The sequence below is a fragment of the Nelumbo nucifera genome, chromosome 5 (assembly GCF_055504915.1).
Source record: "Nelumbo nucifera cultivar China Antique chromosome 5, China Antique-T2T, whole genome shotgun sequence".
Classification (NCBI taxonomy): Eukaryota; Viridiplantae; Streptophyta; class Magnoliopsida; order Proteales; family Nelumbonaceae; genus Nelumbo; species Nelumbo nucifera.
Genome location: NC_142653.1, coordinates 83,770,017 through 83,796,160, shown reverse-complemented (window position 1 = coordinate 83,796,160; position 26,144 = coordinate 83,770,017). Strand labels below are relative to the sequence as shown.

The 26,144-nt window shown below is 40.3% G+C and overlaps 1 protein-coding gene across 6 annotated transcripts in view; it reads right to left on the bottom strand.

Annotated features, from left to right (window-relative positions):
• Positions 1-26,144, bottom strand: part of LOC104612984 (putative LRR receptor-like serine/threonine-protein kinase At1g06840) — a 135,048-nt gene that overhangs the window by 68,102 nt on the left and 40,802 nt on the right. For 5 of the 6 annotated variants that reach the window (XM_088887265.1, XM_088887263.1, XM_088887262.1 and 2 more), the window contains one exon: positions 21,043-21,117. The exons of the other annotated variant lie outside the window; for it this stretch is intronic. In XM_088887265.1, coding sequence (XP_088743391.1) covers positions 21,043-21,117 — 75 coding nt within the window. The remainder of the gene's footprint in view (positions 1-21,042; positions 21,118-26,144) is intronic. 6 annotated transcript variants of the gene reach the window in all.

The window sequence follows — 26,144 nt, the reverse complement described above, 5'->3', positions numbered from 1 at the left end:
GAGGCCTTAAGTCTGCAGCCTCTTCTCTCTTCTTCTTCCTCTTCCTTCCTTTCTTCTTCTTCTTCTGCTCAACAGTTCCCAAACACTATTGGTCTTAAGCAGTCCTTACCGCATCATATCTAATAAATTGGATGCCATCCAAGGTGTTGGGTATGAAAACTCCTTTCTCTGTCCTTTGTCCTAATCTTCCAGACTTTCCTCTTCCACCTAGAGTCTTTGGTTGTGTATGACCAAGTTGGATCCTAGGGCTACGAAAGGAACCTTTCTAGGGTACTCTCCTACACAGAAGGGTTACAAGTGTTATGATCCTGTTACCAAGAAGAAATACATCACAAAAGATGTGGTATTTTTTGAGTCTCAATCCTATTTTCATTCTTCCCAAAATCCTCTTCAGGGGGAGACTAGTGGGATGGAAGAGGATTCTTCTTCCCCCTCCTTTTTTGTGCCTCTTTCTGCCTCGGGCCTTCCATCTTCTCCTCCTAATCCTCCTAGTTGTAGCATCCCAGGTGAATCTAGTGAGGCTCCCATTGAACCTGTTACCACTCTTGATGCTGCAAATGTAACTGAGGACACTAATAGGCAACAAAAAGATATAAGAATCACCTACAACAGAAGGAAAAAAGACCCTCTAACTCATGGCAGCAGCCAATCAGACTCGAATCAATCTGTCTCAGCAATTCCAGGTAATTTTATCACTCATATTTCTGATTTGGATCTCCCTATTGCTCTTCGTAAGTCTACCCGTTCTTGTATTATCCGACACTCCATTGCTGAATTTGTTTCTTACTCACGTTTATCTCCTCGTTATTATTCCTTTGTACTGCTCTCACTTCCATGCATGTCCCTACTAGGTACTCAGAGGCAGTGTCTGACCCAAGATGGAGAGAGGCTATGAATGAAGAAATGAAAGCCTTAATGAAAGCAAGGACTTGGGAATTAGTTGATCTACCAGAAGGGAAGAGCATTGTGGGATGCAAGTGAGTGTTCACTGTGAAGCATAGGGAGGATGGGTCCATTGAAAGATACAAGGCCAGACTTGTGGAAAAGGGGTTTACTCAAAAGGAAGGGATTGACTACAAAGAGCCATTTGCTCCAGTCGCGAAGCTCAACACAATCAGGGTTCTATTGTCATTAGCTGCAAACTTCTCATGGGAGCTACATCAGTTGGATGTGAAGAACGCTTTCCTAAATGGCGATCTACATGAAGAGGTATTCATGGATCCTCCACCAAGTTATGGCTTTGATGAGAAAGTGTGTAAACTGAGGAAAGCATTATATGGTCTTAAGCAGTCTCCTCGGGCTTGGTTTAAGAAGCTCTGTGGGGCCATGAACAGAGCGGGATACACTCAAAGTGGTGCAAATCATACCTTGTTCATAAGGAAACAGGATAGCAGACTTACAACACTCATACTCTATGTGGATGATATGGTGATTACAGGGAATGATCTAGAAGAGATAAAAAGATTGAAGGAGTTCTTGGCTTATGAGTTTGAGATCATCTGAGATACTTCCTTGGAATTGAAGTTGCTAGGTCACAAGAGGGCATCTATATATGTCAACGGAAGTATGTCCTTGATCTTCTAGAGGAGACAGGTATGATGGGGAGTAGACCAGCAGATACCCCAATAGAACAGAACCATGGTCTACAGGAATCAGTAGGAGAGGACTACTCGATAAAGAGAGATACCAAAAACTAGTAGGGAAGTTGATATATATGTATCTCACTCAACCAGATATTGCTTAGGTACTTGAAGACTTGCCCAGGAAAAGGAATTATGTTCAAAAAACACAATAAAATTGAAATTGAAGCGTATACTGATGCAGATTGTGCTGGTTCTATTGGAGACAGGAAGGCTACTTTTGGGTATTGCACGTTCGTTGGAGGCTGAATATCAAGCTATGGCTCACGGTGTTGCTGAACTATTGTGGCTTAGGACTCTTCTTGGTGAGATCGGGATAAAGGTCGAGTGTCCTCTCAGGCTGTACTATGACAACAAGGCTGCCATCAACATTGCAAATAACCCAGTGCAACATGATAAGACGAAGCATATTGAGATTGATCGACACTTCATTAAAGAAATGATAGTCTCAGGGGAACTCTGCATTCCTTATACTCCTTCTGAGATGCAGATTGCAGATGTGCTAACAAAAGGACTAGCTTCAACGAAATTCTTAGACTTACTTGGCAAGCTAAACATGACTGACATCCATGCTTAGCTTGAGGGGGAGTGTTGGTTCGGCTGGTTTAGTGTTTATGTTAGTCATATTTGTGTCTTAAGTTCTTAGTTATTGGGCCTAAACTTGTTTAATCTTTTATTTGTCTAGGTGTCCCATCACTAATCAGGGGCATTCTAGTCCATTCATGTAACATTACTTTGTAAACATCTATATAAGATTGTAGGGCCGGCTGAAGTGAGTAAGCCGCCATTCTCAAATCTTCTTCTCTTCTTCTTCTTCTTCTTCGGCTGTTGTTTTCCAGCAAACATCTATGATTTGGGTCAATAGGAGTATCAATTGGTTTAGTTCCTAGCTTCCTAGTCTCCTGTAGTTAAGTCCAATACATACTTCCTCTGAGAGATGAAAATCCCATACTTGGATCTTGCAACCTCAATCCCCAGAAAGTATTTCAATCCACCTAGATCCTTGATCACAAACTCTTGTTGTAGCGGCTTCTTGAGTTCATCAATCTCCTTCAGATCATTTCTTGTAACAACTATATCATCTACATATACAATCAATACTAACAAGTGTGCATCTCTCCTTTTTACGAAGAGAGTATGGTCAGATTGAGTCTGTGTGTACCCAAAACGGGTAAGTGCTCCTCTAAACCTGTCAAACCATGCCCTAGGTGATTGTTTCAAGCCATATAGTTAGCCTGCAAACTTTTCCCTTACCAACATTCTCATAAAAACCAGCTGGAATGTCCATATATATATATATATATATATCCTCTTGCAGATCACCATTATGGAAAGCATTTTTAACATCAAGTTGGAATAGAGGCCATGAATAGGTAGCTGCTAGGGACAAGAGAATCCAAACTGAGCTCATCTTAGCAACTGGTGCAAAAGTCTCCAGGTAATCAATACCATAGGTCTGTGTATACCCTTTTGCAACCAACCTTGCCTTGTACCTCTCTATGTTGCCATCAGCCTTGTACTTCACAGTGAACACCCACTACACCCGACTGTCTCTTTGTCTGTAGGAAGATCAACTATTTTCCATGTATGATTTTTAACCAAGGCTTCCATTTCTTCTTGCATAGCTAGTTTCCAGTCAGGTTTTGAGAAAGCCTCACTGACATTCCTGGGTATAGACACAAAATCCAAGGAAGAAAGGAAAGCACAATAAGAGGGTGATAAGGCACTGTAGGAGAGATGGTGTGAAATGCAATGGGTTGTACACTTTCTCTTCCCTTTGCAGAGTGCAATGGGAAGATCAAGATCAGAGGGATCAATTGCCACAATAGTATTAGGTGTAGAAACATCATTATCAGGGGATGTGTGGAGTTAGCCAAACCTGAGACTGTATCAGCTAAACCTGGGATCTCAGATGGACTAATGGAGAGTGGTGCAGGTTCTTCTATGTGAGCATGTGTGGAGTCAACTCTCTTCTAGTGGCGTTGATAGACCTGCGAGACTGGCCGTAGTGGATCAGGCAGTGGGATTGTACTTGCTGATGGTGGAATAGGTGGATTAGATGAAGGAACAAGTGACACCGGAAGAGGGACAGGTTGTGAGTTCTCCTCACCAAAACACTCCCCCTAAGGAGAACCACTCAATATAAAGAAAGTAAATTCAAAAAAGGTAACGTCCATAGTAACAAACCTGCTCCTCGACACTAGATCATAACAACAATACCCCTTTTGATTTTGAGCATACCCGAGGAAAACACATTTCTTGGCTTTAGGATCCAATTTCTTGTGATGAGGACCAAGAATGTGAACAAAGGAGACACACCCAAAAACTCTCAAAGGTATATGAAATATCTCTCCGTTTGGAAAAAGCAATATCAAAAGCAAAGGCACTTCTTTTATTACTTGGTATAAAAGAATGTCTACAATCCTTTCCCAACTAACAACTTTCACATTCCAAACTAGACAACTGAACAGACTTAAACAACTTTGGAAACATAAACCTCATTGAAATGAAAGAAAGATGACCCAAACGATTATGCCAGAGCATAATCTGACTCATTGACTCTGGTCCACTACTACTGCCGCTATTAACATGATGGCTCTGATGCCTCGGAATCTCATCTAGAAGGTAGACTCCATTCACCTAACGACCACTCCCAATCATCCTCTTTGATTCTAGATCTTGCAAAACACAATTACCAGGAAGAAAGGTCACTAAGTAGTTCAAATTTTTTATCAGAGAGCTTACTAAAAGAAGATTAGTGTTGAGTTTAGGGACATGTAAGACAGAGGATAAAGTAATGTCATTAGTCAATCTAACTATCCCTTTCCCAGCAATGGGAACATGGGAACCATCTGCTGTCGAGACTCTTATCTCTACCAGAGCACAAATAGTAAAAACTAAAGAAGGTAGATATATTGGTCATGTGCTCAAATGCTCCTAAGTCTATAATCCAGGGAGGTCCCTCCTTACCTGAGGTGGATACATGATTTGCAACTGCATATAAACAACCCATATGAGCAAAGGAAGTAATATGGTTGGCTCTTGCACTGTTCTGCCCATCTGAAGAACTAGAATTGGCTGAATCCTTCTTACTCATAAGTTGTCCATACTTTTCCAATTCAATCCACACTGTTGCTGCTGCAATGGACTCCAGATCAGCCTGGGAGGGGATCCTAAAGGGTCTCCTGTAATTGCCACATTTGCATTTCCCTTCTTGTTCTTGATCCGAGCTGTTACAAGATGAGGGTAAAGCTTTCAACAGGTGTCACTGGTATTCTTAGTCTTCTTGCAATAGTCACACACCAAATCCTTCTTGTCCTCCTTCCTAACCTCACTATTCCCCCTGTCTCCATTTGGCTTAGATTTAACTGTACTAACCATAGCTAACTGATCAATCCCAGGCTGTCTCAACATGACATTCCTCCTACTCTCCTCCCTAGAGACAAAGGCATAAGCATGAGAAAGAGTCAAACTTTCTCTAGAAAAGAGATGTTGCCTGGCAATGTTGAATTCAGGGTTCAACCCAGCCAAGAACTCAAAACCCTATTCTTTTCTACCAACCCCTGACAGGTTGATGCGTCCTTCATACTCTCCCAAACCACAGTTTCTAAGTGGTCAATCTCCTGACAAAGAGTTTTCAGCATGGAGAAATAGGTGGCAAGAGGTCTATCTCCCTATTTTGTACTAATCACCTGATTCCTTAATTGATAGGCTCTAGCAACATTCTATTTCTAGGAATAGGTTTTAGTCACTCCATCCCAAATCTCCTTTGCAGTATTAACCCACAAAAAATTTTTACCAATGTGAGGTAACATAGAGTTACACAGCCAGGTCATCACCATGTAATTCTCTAGTACCCACCGGGAGGGATCTGTATCAGGTTTCTTCTCCTCCCCAATAACGTACCCCAGTTTCCCACTAGAGAAAAAAGTGAATCAGCCACTCCAGAAGGCCTAGAAAATTCCAGAAACCTAACCGCCCCTATAGAATACCTAGAGAAGTCCAACAATACCTGAGTGTCCAAGATCAGATCAAAATTGAAGAGTCCAACTTGACTAGGACTCCTCTCCGCACTCCAGTTCTTCCTAATTTTGATGCCAAAACATAGATCACCCTCCTGATGACTAGATCACACCAAAAAATCCAAGAACTAGACAATATGAAGTAGATCGATCAGCCCTTTATCTCCTCATGCAATCTTTTGATCTAGGACTGCATGAAAAAAACTTCAAGAAACCCTAACCTTGCTCTGATACCAAGTAGAAAGGTGCTGAAATAATAAAATCTGTAAAAGAAAAGAATATTTCTTGAAGAAGAAGAAGAGAAGAAAGGAGAAAAGGAAGAGAAGAGATTTGAGGGAGAAAAGAGAACAATAATGCTAGTCGCCCTCTTCACTATAGGGCAGCTAACACATAAAACAGCATAAAACAATTAAAATAACTGCTCAAAAAGGACCCAAAAGAGTGATGCATGATGTGGTCCCCACTTCCTATCTAAACAATAAATAATCAAAAACTACCACTATAGACTACACGATTTGTCTAAAACCTTAACACCAAGAAGATTTTAGGGGCTCCCTTTTTATCAATAACAAGATAAAGATGCATTAAAATGAAATAAAAAAAAAAGAACACAACTCTAAAATCGTAGGAAGAGAAGCAGATCTATAGACATTGCAAGTACAATGATGAAGAATTTTGGATAAACCTCTAAATCTTACAACAATGATGAAGAATTTTGAAGGATCATCAAGTCATGAAATAAACTTAAATGATAGAAGTGGGAGAATTAGTGATGAACTTCTTGAAAAATGTGCAGGGGTCTTGGGTTGTCAAGTAAGCAGCTTCCTATTTACTCATTTGGGGATCCTGGTTGGAGCAAAATCCTTTTCTAATCTGGCAGCTGGTGGTGGATTGATTGGAGAAAAGGTTTGTACATTAGAAGTATAGATATTTATCTTTGGGAGAGGGCTCTAGCAAGTGTAGTGGAAAAGCTGAGTACCGTGCAATGGCACACAGAGTAGCCGAAGGTATGTGGATAAGGAATTTATTGGGAGAGTTGGGTTTTCCAGTTGGTAAACCTATGACTCTGCTCTGTGAAAACAAGGCAGCTATAAGTATCGCTGCCAACCCGGTACTACATGATAGAACAAAGCACATTGAAGTTGACAAGCACTTTATCAAAGAGAAAATCATCACAGGTGAAGTATGCACTCCATACATTAGCTCTGAAGACCAACTAGCAGACATCTTTACAAAAGGGCTAAACCATTCCAGACACCAAGGTCTCTGTGACAAGTTGGGCATGATTGATATCTATGCCCCAACTTGAGGGGGAGTGTTGACAGGTGTATTATATGTACTGTACACAGGTTTAGTACCCGTAGGGGTATTTTTGGTATTTTTGTAATTTTACAGTCCTATCGTGTTGTACGGCCAGTATAGTATAAATACAATGCTTCACTCGACTGAAGCAGAACTTTTTGAGGCCTCAACTCAGTTGCCTCTTCTTCTTCTTCTTCTTCTTCTTCTTTTTCTTCTTCTCTTTCTTCTCCTGCTCAACAGAAAAGAAAATGATGTTGTGGAGAAGAGTAGTCATTTGGCATGGTTTGCAATATCAGCGAGACTTGGCAAAATTTCCCCAAAATCTCCCCATTTTGGGATGGTGATGCAAAATTTTCTAGGAATTTGCTTTTCCTAATATTGCCAATATTTTTCCAATATGTCGGTGATATTTCAGATTTATTGATAGATTATACATTTAATGTTTAAAATCTTAGAATATCATTAAAAAATTCAATATTCATTAAAATCATCATAATTTTTAAGAATCTTTCCCACCACTAGGTATGATTCACTTTAGTCACAATAATTCAAAAGAAAAAGTATGCAACTACAAAAGAGGATTCTCAATCTAATTACAACAAATACTAACAGAAGGATAAAAAAACAAAATGACAAGTAAATGACATATGTAATGAAAAGAAGATGGCTAAAGTCTAAAATGGAGACAAAGAGACAAATACCTATACAAGTCTCTTAATATTCTCTTCTTACTATGATAGTCATAATGATTCCTCAAAGGTGTATTGAGCCTTAAATGTACTAGTTCTTCTAACAGTTCCTCAAGGTGTATGCCTAGTTCCATGTTTCTAGAAATTTTATTGAGTTTTTATATTTTCCAAATATCTCCAAGTTCCCCGTCACTATGGCAAAGTTTCTGTCAATATTGAAATTTCAAACTATAGTGATTTATGAGTACGGAACTATTATGTTTGAACAGACACAAGAGAAATAGCAACTTCATATGGGGTTTAAGTGTGGAAAATGATTATGAAGTTTTATGCTAAATATGCAGGATTCACGAGGTTCCAGGAAGAGGAATGGTGTGGATAAGGAAAACTCTGCAACTTATGCCCAAGCTTGTACAGATTGAGTTTGAAAAATATATCAGTCAGCCAATGTTTGGAAAAAAGTAGCGAACAAGCGGTGTGGTGCCCTACATTCAGGCTTCCTTTATTAGATTGGGAGTTGGAGGAATGTGTGGTTCCATTTTACAAATTGAAAAACACAAACATTGATAGTAACTGCACTGATAAAAGATTGATGGAAAGAATGTGTTAAAAGGAAGTTCCAAAGTCAAGTCCTTTTGCAATGCTCTTAACAGGAATCAAATGGACAGATCTGAAGCTGCTGGATGTGGGGAAATCCAATACACCCCCTAGGGTTGGGGAATTAGCTTGATAGTTGGTATTCAACAGTATTCTCACTTTGGACCATTTAAAAAATGAGATTTTCAATTACCTAGCATATGCATTATGTGTAAGGATCAGGCAGAAGATGTTATACATCTTTTCATTCAGTTCTTCTTTGTGGATTTTGTCTGTGCTTTTTCCTGTTTGTCATTCAGCATTCAAAAATCAGTTATCGTGCAACAGGTGAGATGTTTTCTTCATGGACAAGGATAGGAGGGTAATGAGCCAAAGTTCTATGGAATATCATTTCATTTGTAGTCTGTTAGTATATTCTGAAAGAAAGATATAGGCATATCTTTTGTGAAAAAGACTGTTCAAGAAACAAGTTGGTGGGTGACATATGCTTGTCTGTTATCAATTGGTTTCTTACTCATCCTGAATTCAGAGATGTGAGGTGTGAATATTTGGGACCCAAACAACAGTTTCTGGGTCCGACACCCATCCGACTATCACCTAGAGTCTCCTTCAACTATAAAATAAGTCACTCCAAGTTGGATGGAAATCTGTAGTCCTTGTACCACAGCTAATATCTCAGCCCTTGTAGAGTCTCCATAACCCACTGGACCTGAGAATAAGGACAGAATGTTTTTTGATGAATAATAATAAATTTATTGATTCAGAAGCAAATTTAGAGTGAGTTCATACATCATCCCAGCGAGAGGCACGAGCTGCAGCCCCTCCTTGAATCTTACAAGTAAACTAGGAAAGAAAAACAAGAATCACAACTGAGCCCAAAATAATTCTTCTCTATTTACCCCTTGCTTAGCTAACATATCTGACAATGTATTTGCTGATCTCCCCACCCACTGTACAGTGACCAACATATTCCTTGTCAACCAACTAAATTTCTTCATTTCATTCTTGTATCGCCACATAGCCTCTTCAGAATTTTTCAACCAACCCACCACCACTTTGGAGTCCCCCTCGATTATTAGTTGTTGTACCCCCAGCTGGTTTGCAAAATGCACCCCTTGTACAGCAGCTAAAAGTTCTGCCCTGATGGAGTTCCCAAATCCCAAGGGACCTGAGTAAAGCAACAAAATCTCTCCCTTCGCATTTCTCAAAGCACCCCCCATTCCGGATAAACCTGGATTACCCATGCTGCTTCCATCAAAGTTCAACTTTAGTGAGCCTTCGGATGGAGGAGACCAGCTTGTAATTGATTTGTCCTTTAGAGATGAACACCTCGCTACTGCTGACCAATTTCTCCAAAGGTCATTAAAGGAGAATTGATGAAAGATTTCCAAGGTCTTCAGCCAATGTATTGCCCTATTTAACACACAGTCTTTCAAATCCTGGCTGCTCCTTTCCTTTTCTTGAAAGATTCTAAGATTTCTTTCTTCCCAAAGAGTCCAAATCAAAGCAGCACGAGCACATCTCCACATAATTCTCCCTATTTTTGTAGGCCAATAAAAGGTAGAATGGTTGAAGAGCATGTGAACTTCTGCTGGTAGACTCCAACTACCCCCAAACAATGAAAGTAGCCAAGCCCAAAGGTCTGCAGAAAAGGGACAAGATATTAATAGATGGTAACAATCCTCACCGTGAGCTCTATAGAGGATACACTAATTAGGAGAAATACAGAGGAAAGGTCTTCTCTTTTGCAGGTGAGTAGAAAGTTGAGAGATGGACTTGAAGAAAGAAGCACAAGTGAAGGTTCCATTGGGTCTAGGAGTCCAAACCCTCTTATCTGGCTTGGAGGGATCCAAACAAACATGATTAAGACAACCAAGCAAAGCAGAAAGAGAATCCATTTCATCATCCCTAAGACCTCTACGAAACCCAAAATCCCAAGTAGGATCTAAGGGTGTTCCCAAAGGTGAGACAAATTTTGAGACCACCTCTTTTTTGTACAAAGAAATAGAAAATAGCGAAGGGAACAAATCCTCTAACGGTGTGTCTCCTACAAAAATATCCTCCCAAAAATGGACAGAGTTGCCAGAACAAACTTCATACCTGATAAAATTGAGGAATTGAGGAAGGGTGTTGTGAATAGCCTTCCAAGGTGCTGCTAGGTTAGCTTGCCTCGATACACCAGCATCCCATCCATTCTCTGACCTCCCATGAATGCTTCCCACCACCTCATGCCACAATCTCTCTCTTTCCAAAGGCCATCACCACAACCATTTCCCTAACAGAGTTTGATTTTTTCTAGTTACCCTCCCAAGTCCCAAACCCCCCTCTTCTTTACTTCTGCACACAATTTCCCAATTAACCAAGTGATCCTTTTTTTCTTGTCCCAGCTCCCATAAGAAATCTCTCATCAACTTCTCCAGTTTCCTAGCTTCCCTAACTAGTATCCTAAAAACAGGCAAATAATAGGTAAGTAAGTTAGCCAAGGAAGCTCTTATTAGGGTAATTCTCCCTCCTAAAGAGATATAATTCCTCTTCCATGAGGCTAATCTCTTCTCGAACTTTTCTATCACTGGGATCCAAAATCTACTCTCCCTAGGATTTGCCCCTAAAGGAAGCCCTAAATATGGCATAGGCCAAGCAGAGGTGGAACACTCAAGACACTTCGCAATAGCCTCGACCTCCCCTACCTCCAAATTTATACCCGCTATGCAGCTCTTTTCCAGATTTATTCTCAAATTAGAGATACTTTCAAAACCTTTTACTAGCTCCTTTAGGTTTGCTACCTTTTCGCTAAGACCTTCACAAAAGATCATTAAGTCATCTGCAAACTGAAGGTGGGTGACGGGAACTTCGTGTCTCCCTATTCTCCAACCCCTAATGGCATCTTCGCTGTCAGCCTTACTAATGATCCTACTAATCACATCAGCTACTAAGGTAAAAAGGAAGGGTGAGAGTGGATCCCCTTGCCTGACACCCCTACAAGCTGGAAAAAAGTCCCTCACCATACCATTTACCAGAATAGAGTAGTGACAAGTACTGATACACCCAAAGATCCAATTACACCACTTGTCCCCAAACCCACAGTTTCGCATAACCTCTAATAGAAATTTCTAGTCCACCAAATCATAGGCCTTTTCAAGATCCAATTTACAAACGAATCCTCTCTTACAAGACCTTTTCATTTCCTCCACACACTCATTCGCAATTAAGATTTGATCTGTTATTTGTCGCCCTTGAATGAAAGCCCCCTGTGTTTCACTAATGATAGAAGGGAGGACTATTTTGATCCTCAATGAGAGCACTTTAGCCAGAATTTTATAGATGCTTGTCACCAGACTAATAGGCCTAAAATCTTTTGGGTGGTTGGCATCAATCTTCTTAGGTATCAGGGCCAAAAAGGTGGCATTAATTCCAGGGCTTATAGTGTGATTGTCTGCAAATTCCTTAAAGACTTCAACTAAATCCTCTTTCACCACCTCCCAACAGTCTTGATAAAAGCCCATTGTAAAGCCATCTGGACCCGGAGCCTTGGATCTATCCATTAGAAAGACAACTTTCTTAATCTCTTCTTCCTCGAAATCCCTTTCCAGCCACCTTGCCACTCCATCATCAATTCTTGGCCAATCCACCATTTCCATGACTGCTCTCTCACTCAAAGGTCTTCTATAAATCGATTTGAAGTGGTCCACAAATTTTCTGGCTATGTCATCCTAGTTGGTAATTACCTCCTCTCCTATCTCTAGCTTGGTCACAAGATTCTTTCTTCATCTCCCATTTGCCAAATCATGGAAGAATCTAGTGTTCCCATCGCCTTCCTTAATCCACTTGTGTCTAGATTTTTGTCTCCAACTGATTTCTTCCCTCAATAACAGTTCTTCCAAATCCTTTTTCAATTGTCTCCTTAACACTCTGTCCTCCTCGGTCAGCCCATTTTGAGATTCCTTTACATTCAAGTTCTCTATGCGAGAAATTAGGCACAGTTTGTGCTCCTCAATTCTACCAAACTGATCTCTATTCCACTCTTATTTTGGCTCTCAGCCTTTTTTAATTTCTTATGGAACTTGATCCCCTTCCATCTTACCCCCCTCTCCTCCTCACCCCACCATTCCTTCACTTTTTTCACAAAATCTGGATGGGTGAGCCACATATTTTCGAATCTAGAAGGTTTGGGTCCTATAGAAAATGACTCAGTACCTATTTGGATAGGACAGTGATCGGAGGTGACCCTGGGTAACGCTCTAGCAACCAAGTTTTCCAAACTATTCTCCCAGGCAAGGTTAAATAAGAATTTGTCCAGCTTCGAACACAAAGGGGTTTCCTAAAGGTTGGACCAAGTGTAACTGGCTTGCAGCAGAGGTATTTCCTTCAGTTCACATTCTTCAATAAAACCATTAAATTTCCTCATGCTTGTTGAAATTACCTGTTGGGGATTACTGGTTTCATCAGAGAATCTAATGACATTAAAATCCCCGCCCAGGCACCAAGGACCATCCCATAGCCCCTTGATTGCATGTAGTTCCTCCCACATCTCATTCCTCTCTCTATAGGAATTAGGGCCATAAACATTGGTTAAGACCCATACACACCCATTCTCTACATTCTTACACTTAATGGAAACTGAGAATCTGCCTATCAATTCTTCCACTACTTCCACCACATCCTCCCACCACAGTGTTACGATCCCCCCCGAGGCTCCCCAAGAAGGAGACAAGCTCCAACCTAAACCTCTAGATCTCCAAAAACTTCTCACCCATCTCCCATCTAATTCCATCATTTTGGATTCTTGTAACAGCACAATATCGGGTTTTTCCCTTCGGAGTAGGTCTTTGATCACCCTTCTCTTTCTTGTTTGTCTTTGATCATCAAGACAAAATAGCAAAAAACCAATGAAAAGGCCATAGTCTCCTCATTTTAGGCCCTTCCTCCTATCCCCTCTACCACTGAATTCTAAATCCCCCTCAATGTCTGAAATTAGCCTTTGCACTCCAGATCTTTTTTTCTTATTTGTTCCTTTTTCCCCCCCTTCCAAATACAACAATCATCCTTTTTCTTTTCTTCATCCTTTCCAGCCAATGTTTGAGGAAGAATTTTACCATGCTCACACTTAAAAAGTCACGCCCCCCTGTTTTAATGGTCGAGCTAGCAACCTTCCCTGTCTGAGGTTGCTTGTTCAGCCCTCTCTCTTTCGCCAATGGTAAGTTTTTGTCTGTTTCCCCTGACACCACCTGCGCAAAGGATCTGCCATTTGTCATATCCTTATCTTGCTTTCTCCAGGTTTGACCTTCCAACTGCCCCAAAGCTTTTTGGCTTCCCAGAACTTGTTGGCCCTTTTTAGTGAAACATTCCTTCCCATTTGAATTAACCAATCTCATAGGTCCACGTAATGCTTCTTCTTCCTCCTTCTCCCCTCCTACCATACGAGCCTCCTTCCACAGCCCTACTTCGATGGAGGAAGCTAACCACACAAAGACAAAGCTCCCCTCTGTCCGTACCTCTATCTTTCGTGGAATGTCTTCTGGCTTCACACCACTTAGCAGGATTGCTACCGAGTAAAGATCACCCCAAAAAGCTCCTTTTAAGATTCCCACAATACAGCTATAGACTCTGCTATTTCTTGTTTCCATAGATGAAATGGCAAGCCAATTACACGCACCACCACACCATCTTCGACAAAAAAATCCTTGGAGTTGGATGTTGGATTCTATTTAAAGACTATGAATGATCCGAAATCAGCCTGAACATTGATAGCTGATATTTCCAAATCATTCTCTATTGGATCTAGGATGGCTTTACAGCTATCAAAGGGGGTTACTATGAAGACACTCTTCAGCTTCAACCTGGTTGCCAGTAAATCAGCTACCCTCCTCCAATCATGAACATTTTCCTTGGCTTGTATCACAAACTTACTATCCCACTCCTCTCTCTCTAGACCTCCCACCATTCTGCATTGGCCTTTTGTTTTTGCCATGACCACTAGCCCTTGTTCTACCCTGCTGTTGCTGAGATATGCCTTCTCCTCCCTTATGGAGGCTTTTTTATCATTTGCTACTCTTTGGACTAAGAACTCTTTGAGCAACCAGTCAACTTCCCCCCAACCTTGGTTCTGTTTTCCTGCTGGTAGACACACCAGTTGCCTTCGTCCCTTACCAAAAAATTCAGCCAAAGCTATGAAGAAACCTTTTCTATTCCTCTTACATTCAACAACATATCTTCTCCCTTCTAATGTACTAAAATCCTGCTAGTTTATCTGCTTACCTTTTGAACAAACTCCAGCTATGAACTCTCTTAGCCACTCGATCACTTCTAGTCCTTCCAGCAATATTGTACCCTTTTTCGCTTCCCTTACCTTCAGGCTTACCTTCCCCTTGATTCTCATCTCTTCAAACATGAGATTTTTTGCTTCTATCTTCAAGGATCTCCTCCACTGACCTGCCTGCACGAACTCCATGCTGATTTGTTGTAGTTGGGAATGATGAATATCTTAAGGCCCCTCCTATACCCGAAGGTCCTGGATTGCCTTGACTGCTCCCATCAAAGTTCAACTTTACAACCCCTTCCGGAGAGGGTAACCAACTTGCTTGAGTTTTATTTTTCTTGGATGAGGTGGAGGCCACTGCTTCCCAACTCCTTCAAAGGTCAAAACTAGAGTAATCCGCAAAGAGATCAATAGTTTTTAGCCAAAGGATTGCCCTTATCAGTATACAATCCTTTATTTCAGCAATGCTTCTCTCCTTCTCCTGGAAAATTCTAGAATTTATTTCCTCCCAAAAGGCCCATAAGAGGGCGCCTTAATACATTTCCACATTACTTTCCCGCTCTTTGTTAGCCAAACAAAAAAAAAAGCGGATCAAAAAGCAGATTTACTTCAGGAGGCAAGTTCCACCTGTAACCAAACAGCATAAAAACCCAATTCCAAATATTTACTGTAAAAGAGCAAGAAACCAAAAGGTGATAACAGTCTTCATTCTGCACTTCACATAAAATGCACCAATTGGGGGACAAGCATGCATAAGGTCTCTTTTTTTGTACATTGTCCACAGTATTAATTTTACCATAATACACTTCCCAACAAAAACCAGTAATTTTAGGTGGAACTGGCCTTGAGCAGACTTCTTTAATTGGGAACAACAAAGGGGAAGGAATAGAGCATAGGGACTTGAAGAACAAAGAACAAGAGAATGAGCCACTCAATGTCAAATACCAAATTCTTCTATCAGGTTTAAGAGGGTCCAAACAAACAAAATTAAGTAAAAGTAGGAGCTCAGAGGTAGAAACCAATTCTTCATCCCACAACCCTCTATGGAACCCAAAATCCCAGTTAAAAGACAACAAGAGAATGGGGGGAGAAAGAAAACTCGAAACAGGCTCCTTTTTATAGAGGAAAATAGAAAAAAGGGAGGGATAGAGGTCTTTTAAGGGTTGGTTGCCCACCCAAACATCTTCCCAAAAAAGCACAGAATTACCATTGCTGACATCATACCTTACAAACTTGAGAAATTTTGGGAGGATGCCAAAAATAGCCTTCCAAGGTGTAGTGAGTGAGGCCCGTTGAGATACCCCAACACCCCAACCATATTCCAAACAGCCATGGATACTAGCCACCACCCTGTGCCACAATCTCTCTCTTTCCAGAGGCCACCTCCATAACCACTTGCCCAAAAGAGCTTCATTCTTATTTACTAGGTTCCCTAACCCTAAGCCCCCTTGTTCCTTGCTTCGACTCGCCACCTCCCATCTAATTAAATGATCATTTTTTTCTACACTTAGCTCCCACAAAAAATCCCTCATCAACTTTTCTATCTTCTTGCCTTCCCTGACAGGTATCCTAAAAACAGACAAAAAGTAGATGGGTAAGTTTGCGAGTGTGGGACTAATCAAATTTATTCTACCCCCCAAAGAGATATAGTTCTTTTTCCAAGTCGCCAGCCTTTTTTCAAACTTCTCTACCACTAGGTTCCAAAACCTACTTTCCTATGGATTTGCACCTAGGAGAAGTCCTAGATAGCTCAAGGGCCAAGCAGAAATAGGGCATTCTAAGCAGGCAACAATAGACTCCAACTCCCTTCCCACCACATAGCTCTTCTCAAGATTTATTTTCAGGTTTGAGACATTCTCAAAGAGGGCTATTAGATTTCTCAGATTCCTTGCCCTCAACAAATCACATCCCTCGCAAAAGATTATAATACTATCTACAAACTAAAGGTGGGTAACTGAAACTTGATTTCTTCCTAATCTCCATCCTCTTATCAATCCAACCCTGTCTGCTTCTAACAAAAGTCTACAAAAAATATCAACAACCAATGTGAAAAGGAAAGGGAACAATGGATCACCTTGTCTCAAGCCCCTACATGCTGGGAAAAAGTCCTTTACCACTCCATTTACTAAAACTGAGTAATGAAAAGACGTCAGACAACCACCTATCCACTTGCACCATCTATCCCCAAAACCACACTTTCTGAGCAGCTTTTGCAAAAAACTTGAATCCACTAAATCATAGGCCTTTTCAAGATCCAATTTTCAAACAAAACCTTGCCTACCCAATCTTCTCATCTATTCCACACTTTCATTTTCCATTAAAATTTGGTCAACTATTTGTCTACCATGAACAAAAGCACCTTGAGCTTGACTTGTGATGGGGGGAAGATCCTTTTTGATCCTCAAAGAGAAGTCCTTTGCTAGTATTTTATAGATGCTTTTAGCAAGCTGATTGGGCTAAAGTCTTTGGGATTTTTGGCCTCTTTCTTTTTAAGGACTAGGGCTAGGAAAGTGGCATTTACTCCACTGCTAATGATAGACTGTTCCTCAAACTCTTTGAAAACTTCTACCAAGTCTCCTTTTAATTATGTTCCAACAGTCTTGAAAGAAAGCCATAGTAAAGCCATCTGGCCTTGGTGCCTTAGATCTATCCATTGAAAAACTGCTTGTCGGATTTCCTCCTCCTTACAACTCCTTTACAACCACAATTTAATCTCTTCAAACAATGTAGGCCAATCCAAACCAGCCAACTCCACTCGACTAGGTTTCCCTAAGATAGATTTGAAGTGCGCTACAAAACAATTGGCTATTTCCTCTTGAGAGTCCAACCAAGGTTTCTAGACTATTATCTTATTCCCAACCATTATATAAAGCTAAGAAACTAAGATCAATAACAAATTAGTAAATGATGATTTACTGATTTATTATGCATTTTGATGTTTTTACAAGGTTATCCGGTATTTTCTTTTCTTATTTTTAATTCTGATTTATTATGAATTCTAATATACTTATTTCACACTAGTAAATAGAAATACATTTATTCTGACTTTTTTTTAAATATTAAAGTTATAATACATTATGTTTTATTATAAATTTAATAAATTGATTCTCCTTTCTGTAGTATTAACTATTAAGATTATGATAAATTCTGATTTCTTATAAAACTTAATGAATTTATTATGATTTTTAATACTAAATTTATAATAAATTATGATTTAGTATAAGATTTAATAAATTTATTCTCATTTTTTATATTAAATTTAGAATATTATTTATTATAAAATTTAATAAACATTTTCTGATTTTAATAAATATTTTAAAAATACTAACTAGTTAATATTTTATTACTTGAAAAATATTTTGTGTTTTATATTATAAAGTAATTAATTTATTCTTTTGTTTTTATTTTTTCTTAATTATTTTTTATAAATATTTTATTTGAAATATTAAATAGAAATTATTAATGGAATAATTTATATTAATATAATATACTAATATATTATATTATTAATGTACATTAGTCAACATAATAGGAAAAACTATCTATTTTTTTTGTTATTTGGACCGATTTGGTCAACATTTCCAAAATATAAGGAAATGTCGACCGAAATAATGTAATTTTTATATTACCATCCATTTTCATGTCAGTGAGCCTCAACATCGACATATGTCGGGCGACATTAGCGAAATTTCGCGACATTTGAAACCATGAGTCCAACTCCACCCCATCCACTTCAAGTTTAGTCACCAAGTTTTTCCTTCTTCCTCCATTGGTCATCTCATGAAAAAATTGGTATTCCCATCACCTTCCTTCATCCATTTATGCCTAGATTTCTGCCTCCAAGAGATCTCTTCTCGCAAAAGAGCCTCCTCTAATTCCTTTTTCAACCTCCACCTTAATTCTCTTTCCTGAGTATTCATGGTTCGTTGAGATTAGGGATGTCAATTTCTACCCTACCCTCCCCGACGGGGCAGGTTTTTTTGCTTAAATGGCGGGTTTTGGGGCGGGTACAGGTTTTGAGATTCTATAACCCATACGAGTACAGGTAGGGTATGGTTTAAGGCTAAACCCAACCCTCCTGACCCGCATATTGTTGGAAAGCATATAAATTTTATGTACTAGGTGTTGGATTTAATAATATTTTGAATTTTATGTGAAGGATAATTGCTACTTTATGTGTTTTTCACATGTCTTAATCAAATAATTAGAAATCTTGATGTTTATTTGTGTTACTTTACTTAGTTTTAAACCCAACCCGCCCCTACCCTTGAATGTGAGGAGGGTAGGGTTGGGGACAGTTTTGCACTTTCATGTGCAGGGAGGGTTTGGATTCTCAAAATCCAACCCGCAACAAGTTTTGGGGCGGGTACGGGTTGGGAGGTTTAAGGAGGCGGGCAAGGTCTAGAATTTACAAAGCCCTCCCCGAACCTGCCCCATTGCCATCCCTAGTTGAGATTCCTTCTCATCCAGGTCCTCTATTTGGGTCATCATATTGGATTTTCTGTTCCTCTATCCTCCTAAAAAGGTCCATATTCCATTCTCTTAAGTTCACCCTCAGGCTTTTCAACTTCTTATGAAACCTTACCCCTTTCCACATCACCCCCCTCATATCTTATTCCACCATTCCTCAATCTTTTTTACAAAATCCAGGTGTGTCAGCCACATATTTTCAAATCTAAAGGGTTTGGATCCACTCCTAAAAGGTTCTTGTCCTAGCTTAATGGGACAAGGGTCAGAGGTAACTCTAGGTAGAGCTTTGGATAGCAAGTCTCTCCAATGATTTTCCCAACTTCCGTTAAAAAGAAATCTATCAAGCTTTGAGTAAGTTAGGCTTTCTTGGAAGTTGGACCAAGTAAAAAGGCCCTACACAAGAGGAAGCTCCTTGAGCTCACTACAATTAATAAAATCATTAAATTTTCTCATACTAGTTGTAATGAGTTGTTGGGGGTTATTTGTCTCATTAACATAGCGTAATACATTAAAATCACTACCCAAACACCAAGGACCCTCCCATAGCCCTTGGATTCTATATAACTCTTCCCAAAATCCATTCCTCTTGCTATAGATATTAGGGCCATACACATTGGTCAACACCCAAACAAAACCATCGTTCACAGACTTGAACTTTACGGACACCAAAAAGTTTCCTATTAACTCCTCCTCTGCCTCTACAACATCCTCTCTCCACAATGTGACGATACCCCTTGAAGCCCCCCAAGAGGGTGCAAAGGCTCAGCTTATTCCTCTTGACTTCTACACACTTCTGGCCCATCTTCTATCAAATTCGGCTAATTTGGTCTCCTGTAGCATCACAATATCAGGCCTATTCCTTCTGAGCAGGTCTTTAATTAACCTCCTTTTCCTTGCACTCCCTAAGCCCCTCGCATTCCAACTGATGATTTTCATAGGAAACAAAATTTTAGATCCCAACTAAGGTTAAAGGTTCCTACTTGGGAGTCTTTCTTCTTCCCCTTCTACCACTAAACTCAATGTCCCATTCTATATCTGACAGCCTCTCTACCTCAGCTCTTTTCTTTTTCTTTCTGTTATTTCCCACTCCCTGGGTGCTTGGACAGTTTTTTGGGTTCCCATTCTCAGATGTGTTTTCCTCCAAATAATCCTCTATGAGCTTATTCACAGATTTGCCCCCACATCCTCTCTAATTCTTCCACCTGCATTTTTTTCAAGAGTAGCTCTCCCCCCTCGTGCTTTTGAAATACAAGAAATCATAATAGAGGTATCATCATTAAATATCAAATCTTTCTATAAACCCATCTTTCGTTGATAAATCCTTTTACTTATTACTTATAAGACCAGACAGGTTTTCTATAATTATACAAATGACTTTTTTGAAAATTTGTTAATTTTGTATAGGTCGTATAGGCATTGGATACCCAAACCATTCTATCAATGAACATATAACTTTCAAACCTTGATCACTATAGTAATTGAAGGAGACTCAATTACTACAGTGAGACTACTAATTGGGGTGCACAAGGCAATGGAATTGGGGGTCGTAAGATTAGTAATTGAAGGAGACTCAAAAATTATGAAAAATTGGTTGATGAAGGATAACAGTGCACTATGGATTTATAGGAATGAGATGGAAAGGTTCAAATGGATCTCCAAGAACATGCAGCTAACAATGCAATGGGTTCCAAGATCAGCTAATGGTTTGGCCGGTTCTCTTGCTAAACAAGGGTAACTAGGAGACAACTATTCTGGGATCAATTGTGAAGTAAAAGAACTGAATATTTTGGGTAAGATTGTAATTTATGCAGAGGGGGGAAATCTTGATTGCCTTCATCTTTTTTTGTAATGATGTATATTCTCTGTATTCTCTGTTTATATTAATAAAACTAATGTTTTTTTTGTTGCCAATTAAAAAAAAAAAAACTGATCACTCTAATAATTCTACTAGCATGACCAAGGTTCTACATGTTCACCATATACTGAAATATCCAAGTAAAACACCCAGAGTTGCTAGTTGCTAGACTTCACTGAAAAGGATCACACTTTTGAGAAATTGCACTTACAATTTGACTAGATTTGACATGTTGACATAAGAAGTTGGAATCTCAGACCCATCAAAGTGATTGTTATCCAGTTGACTGCAAAGTGAATATACAGAAAATGAAATCTAACAAGAAAAAGTATAGGTTAGGCGGCACATGACAGCCTAAAAATGAGATGCATGGCTTGATTGTATATAAACCATTTTTTCTTCTATCTAATAAAAATTAACAGTTACCGATCAAAAAAATCTAAGTACAGAAAACAGGTAATGTTAACCACAAAACCTACTGATGCAAATCTACAGATCTCCACTTAAACATCAGACACACAGCATAGACTAGTCTAAAGATCTAAAGACAGCTCTCAGAAGAGAACTGCAGAAAAATATAAATACAACCATCTGTGGTCAGACAAAGCCAATATCATCTCTTCATTATTCCATTGCAATCCTAATATACTCAACAAAAGCTATCATGAAAAGAAAATAGCAAAGTCAATGGTTTTAAAATCAACAAATTTCAAAATAAGTCAACTTCTATATGTATAGTTAATGAACAAGAATATCTTTATTGCTCCCTGATGTTCCTAGTGTTTCATAAGTTTTTTTATCAATAACAACCAAAAAAACGGTTTTATTACTCTAAAGCCCATCATTTGAAAGAATAGCAAATTATGGGAACAATATAAAGCAAAAAACTATGGTGATGTTTTATCAGTAATCATACATTTCATGTCACCTTGGCCAAACTTTACATTGTACACCAGCAAAAATAAATTATACTGTGGTTTTCCTCTGCTGGGGCAATAGGCTTTTTCTTTTTTCTGTCTCCTCTTTCTAATGTGGAAGATACTTTTTGAGACCTTTGATTTTTCCTCCTTTATGCACTTGGTCTCCTTGGATTTATCCTCTCATTTCCCATCTTTTCAGTCATCATCATCATCATCCAAGCCTTGTCCAAACTATATGGGGTCAGCTAGATGGCTAATTGAATCTTGTTTTGCCAATTGTCATTCCATTCTGTTCAGTGTCATATCCATTGTTAATTTCCCCTCTTTTCAGTAAGTTCTCATATATTTATTTACCTAGAGAAGGAATCCCAACTTGATTAAGAAATAAAATAAAACTAGGTCTGCCAGAAAACATGAATACAATTAAACCAAAAAAAGAGTCTGGCAAGAGGCTCTGAAAAAATTGTTGAAGTTTGACCTGCCATAGAATTCTGTCTTGTTCGTTGACTGTAGAGTAAAGTAGACAGCAAGAAGTAGGAGAGGAGAGAAGAAAAGAGAGAAGAGAGAAAAGAGAGAAAGGCTGGTTCGAATTAGGGAAAAAAGTTAATCCCTTGATTCGGCCAGACCTATTATTATATTATTGACTTATTGAAAAAGACTTGAGTGCCCTTCTTTAAGTAAGAGGCACTCGAACTAACATAACAGTACACATCAGCACACTCAACAAGTACAAAGACTGAAATACCCCTTTACTAACACCACTAACACTCCCCCTCAAGCTGGTGAGTATATATCATATAATCCCAGCTTGTTACATATGTAGTCCACTCTCCCCCGACTCAAGCCTTTTGTAAACAAGTCTGCCCACTGGTTTCCCGTACTAACATATGCAGTTTCTATCACCCCATTCAGCACCTTCTCTCTCACAAAATGACAGTCAACTTCGATGTGCTTGGTTCTTTCATGAAACACTGGATTGGAAGAGATATGAACCGCTGCCTGATTGTCACAGTAGAGCTTCATTGGAGTACTGATGTCATATCCTATCTCCTGTAGAAGGTTCCTCAGCCACACTAGTTCACAAGCAGTATGTGCCATGGCCCTATATTCCGCTTCTGCACTGCTTCTTGCCACAACTGTTTGCTTCTTACTTTTCCATGTTACCAGGTTACCCCCCAGAAAGGTGCAATAGCCTGTGGTAGATCGTCTATCAGACATAGAACCTGCCCAATCAGCATCGGTGTATCCTTCTACTACCAGTTTTCCACCACTTCTGTACAGCAAACCACGACCAGGAGCTCCTTTCAGATACCTCACAATCCTTAGCACTGCATTCCAATGTGGGACCAAAGGTTTCTGCATGAACTGACTCACCACACTAACCGCAAATGAAATATCTGGCCGAGTAATGGTTAGATAGTTTAGTTTGCCTACAAGTCGTCGGTATCTGCCAGGCTCTTCAAACACTTCACCTATATCACTGCTCAGCCTCGTATTTGTTTCCATAGGTGTCTCAGCCGGTTTAGTACCCAACAATCCTGTTTCTTCCAGTAAATCAAGCACATATTTCCTCTGGCACAAATTAATGCCATGCTTAGATCTTGCTACCTCTATGCCCAAAAAGTATTTCAACTTGCCAAGGTCCTTTGTCTGAAAGTGTTCCTGTAGGAATGCCTTCAATCTGTCAATGCCCATTTTATCATTCCCAGTCACAACGATATCATCCACATACACCACCAATATTATTTTACCTGCCGAAGAGTCAAGACTGAAGACAGAGTGATCAACTTGGCACTGTTTCAGACCAAACTTCTTGACCACCTCACTGAACCTACCAAACCATGCTCGAGGGGACTGTTTAAGTCCATAAATAGCCTTCTTAAGTCTACATACCTTACCATCCTCCCCCTGAGCAACAAACCCAGGTGGTTGCTCCATGTAGACCTCCTCGAGCAAATCCCCATGCAAAAAGGCATTTTTGATATCGAGCTGATGGAGAGGCCAACCAGACATAGCTGCAAGAGAGATGACGACACGAACTGACCCTATCTTAGCAACCGGGGAGAACGTCTCCGTGTAGTCAATGCCATAGGTTTGGGAGTACCCTTTGGCAACCAGCCGCGCCTTCAGGCGCTCAACACGACCATCTGGCAAGTACTTAACACTATACACCCACTTACAACCGACAGCCTGCTTCCCAGGAGGAAGAGCGGTGAGATCCCAAGTGTGATTATGATGCAAAGCAGAGAGCTCTTCTTCCATAGCACGGCACCACTCTGGAGAGGTAAGGGCTTCCTGGACATCCTTAGGAACAACCACGGAGGATAACAAAGATATGAACTGGCGATGGGAAGCGGAGAGGTGGGTAAGTGAAACAAAATTGGAAATAGGGTGAAGGGTGCAAGTACGCTTACCTTTCCGTAAGGCAATAGGAAGATCTAGGTCGGAGGCTGGTGTCGAAGCTGGAGCTGGATCTGTCGACGGTGATGAAGCTGGAGGAGCTGCAGCCGGTACACGTGGGCGATGTGTATACACGTGACGGATGGGTGGACGGTCAACCAATGGTGGCACCGGAGGCAAGGACGTAGGCATGACTGGAACCAAAGGAGGTGGATCAGCCACAGGAAGAGGAAGAGGAGGTGGTGATGTGGGGGAAGCAGCAGCACCGGACCCCACGAAGAACGGAGTAGACTCAAAGAATGTAACATCAGCACATACCAAGGAACGACGAGAACTAGGATGATAACACTTGTACCCTTTCTGAGTTCGGGAATAACCAAGGAAGATACACTTCATGGAACGTGCATCTAACTTGTCAGTCCCGGGACTCAGATTATGAACGAAGCAGACACACCCAAATACCCGAGGAGAAAGCGGAAACGGAGACATGTTGGGGAATAAGACACTAAAAGGAGAACGACCATCAAGGATAGACGTGGGCATCCGATTAATTAAGAAACAAGAGGTGAGCATTGCATCGCTCCAAAAAGTTTTGGGAACATTCATGTGGTGCATGAGGGAGCGTGCCGTTTCTACAAGATGGCGGTTCTTTCTCTCAGCAACCCCATTTTGTTGCGGAGTATAGGTACATGAAGTTTGGTGTATAATGCCATGTTGGTCCAAGTATTCTCGAAAAGATGAAGACAAGTATTCACGACCATTATCAGAACGGAAAATTTTGATGTGAACACCAAATTGATTGCGGATCTCAGCATAAAATTTCTGGAAGATGGAAAATAATTCACTTCTTTCTTTCATTAAATAGAGCCACGTCATTCTTGAACAGTCATCAACAAAAATAACAAAATATCGGTATCCATTATATGACATCACTTTATAAGGACCCCAAACATCTGAATGAATTAAAGAAAAAAGACTCGACACACGGTTATCGACCCTAGAACGAAAGGGAACACGATGGTGTTTCCCAAATTGACAAGACTCACAATCTAAAACAGAAAGTTGACTCAATGAAGGGACTAAGGACTGCAACACTTTCAGCGAAGGATGACCAAATCTACAGTGCCACTGGAGAGGAGAAATGGATGACTGAAGAGCCGTTGACGTTCGTCCACCACCATCAAGATAATACAGTCCACCGGCTTCATGCCCTCCACCAATCTTCATCCCCGTCTTGAGATCCTGAAAAACACACATAGAAGGGTAAAAAGTGATGGAGCACTTAAGTGACTTGGTCAGCTTACTAACAGACATAAGATTAAATGGAAGCTTAGGTACATATAAAACAGAGGATAGGGATACAGGGTCTAGGTCAACATTACCAACACCACAGATAGATGACGTGGAGCCATTAGCAAGGGTAACAGATTGTGATGTTGAGCAATGAGTGAGAGATGAAAACACACCTGGAGTTCCCGTCATGTGATCGGAGGCTCCAGAGTCAATAATCCAGGGGTTGGGTGTGGATGCCAAACAAGCCATACCTGAGTGTGCAAAGGAAGCTGTGTTCTGCTGCGACTTGGATTGAACAAACCTCTCATACTCATCACGAGGAACACTCACCATCTCCTTGCCTGGACCATCTGAGGGAGTAGAAGGCATCGGGTCAGCTGACCGTTTCTCCTGTGTAGGGCTGAAACTGGTGTCACTAGTCATGGCATGGTTGGCCCACGTCGAGGGAGGACCATGTAAGTCATAGCAGTAGTTAATGGTATGTCCATCCAAACCACAGTGAGTACACTTCCGTGGACCCGAGCCACGTCCTCTACCACGAGCTCCCCCTGAATCTCTGCCTCCAGTACGACCACCACCACGGATATGTGTAGATCCACCACTACCACTCCTGCCAGGCTGGGTTCCTCGAGTCCCACTTCTGCCACCTCGGCCTCTTGACACTGCAAATGCTGATTTATCGGAGACATTAGAGTCCATA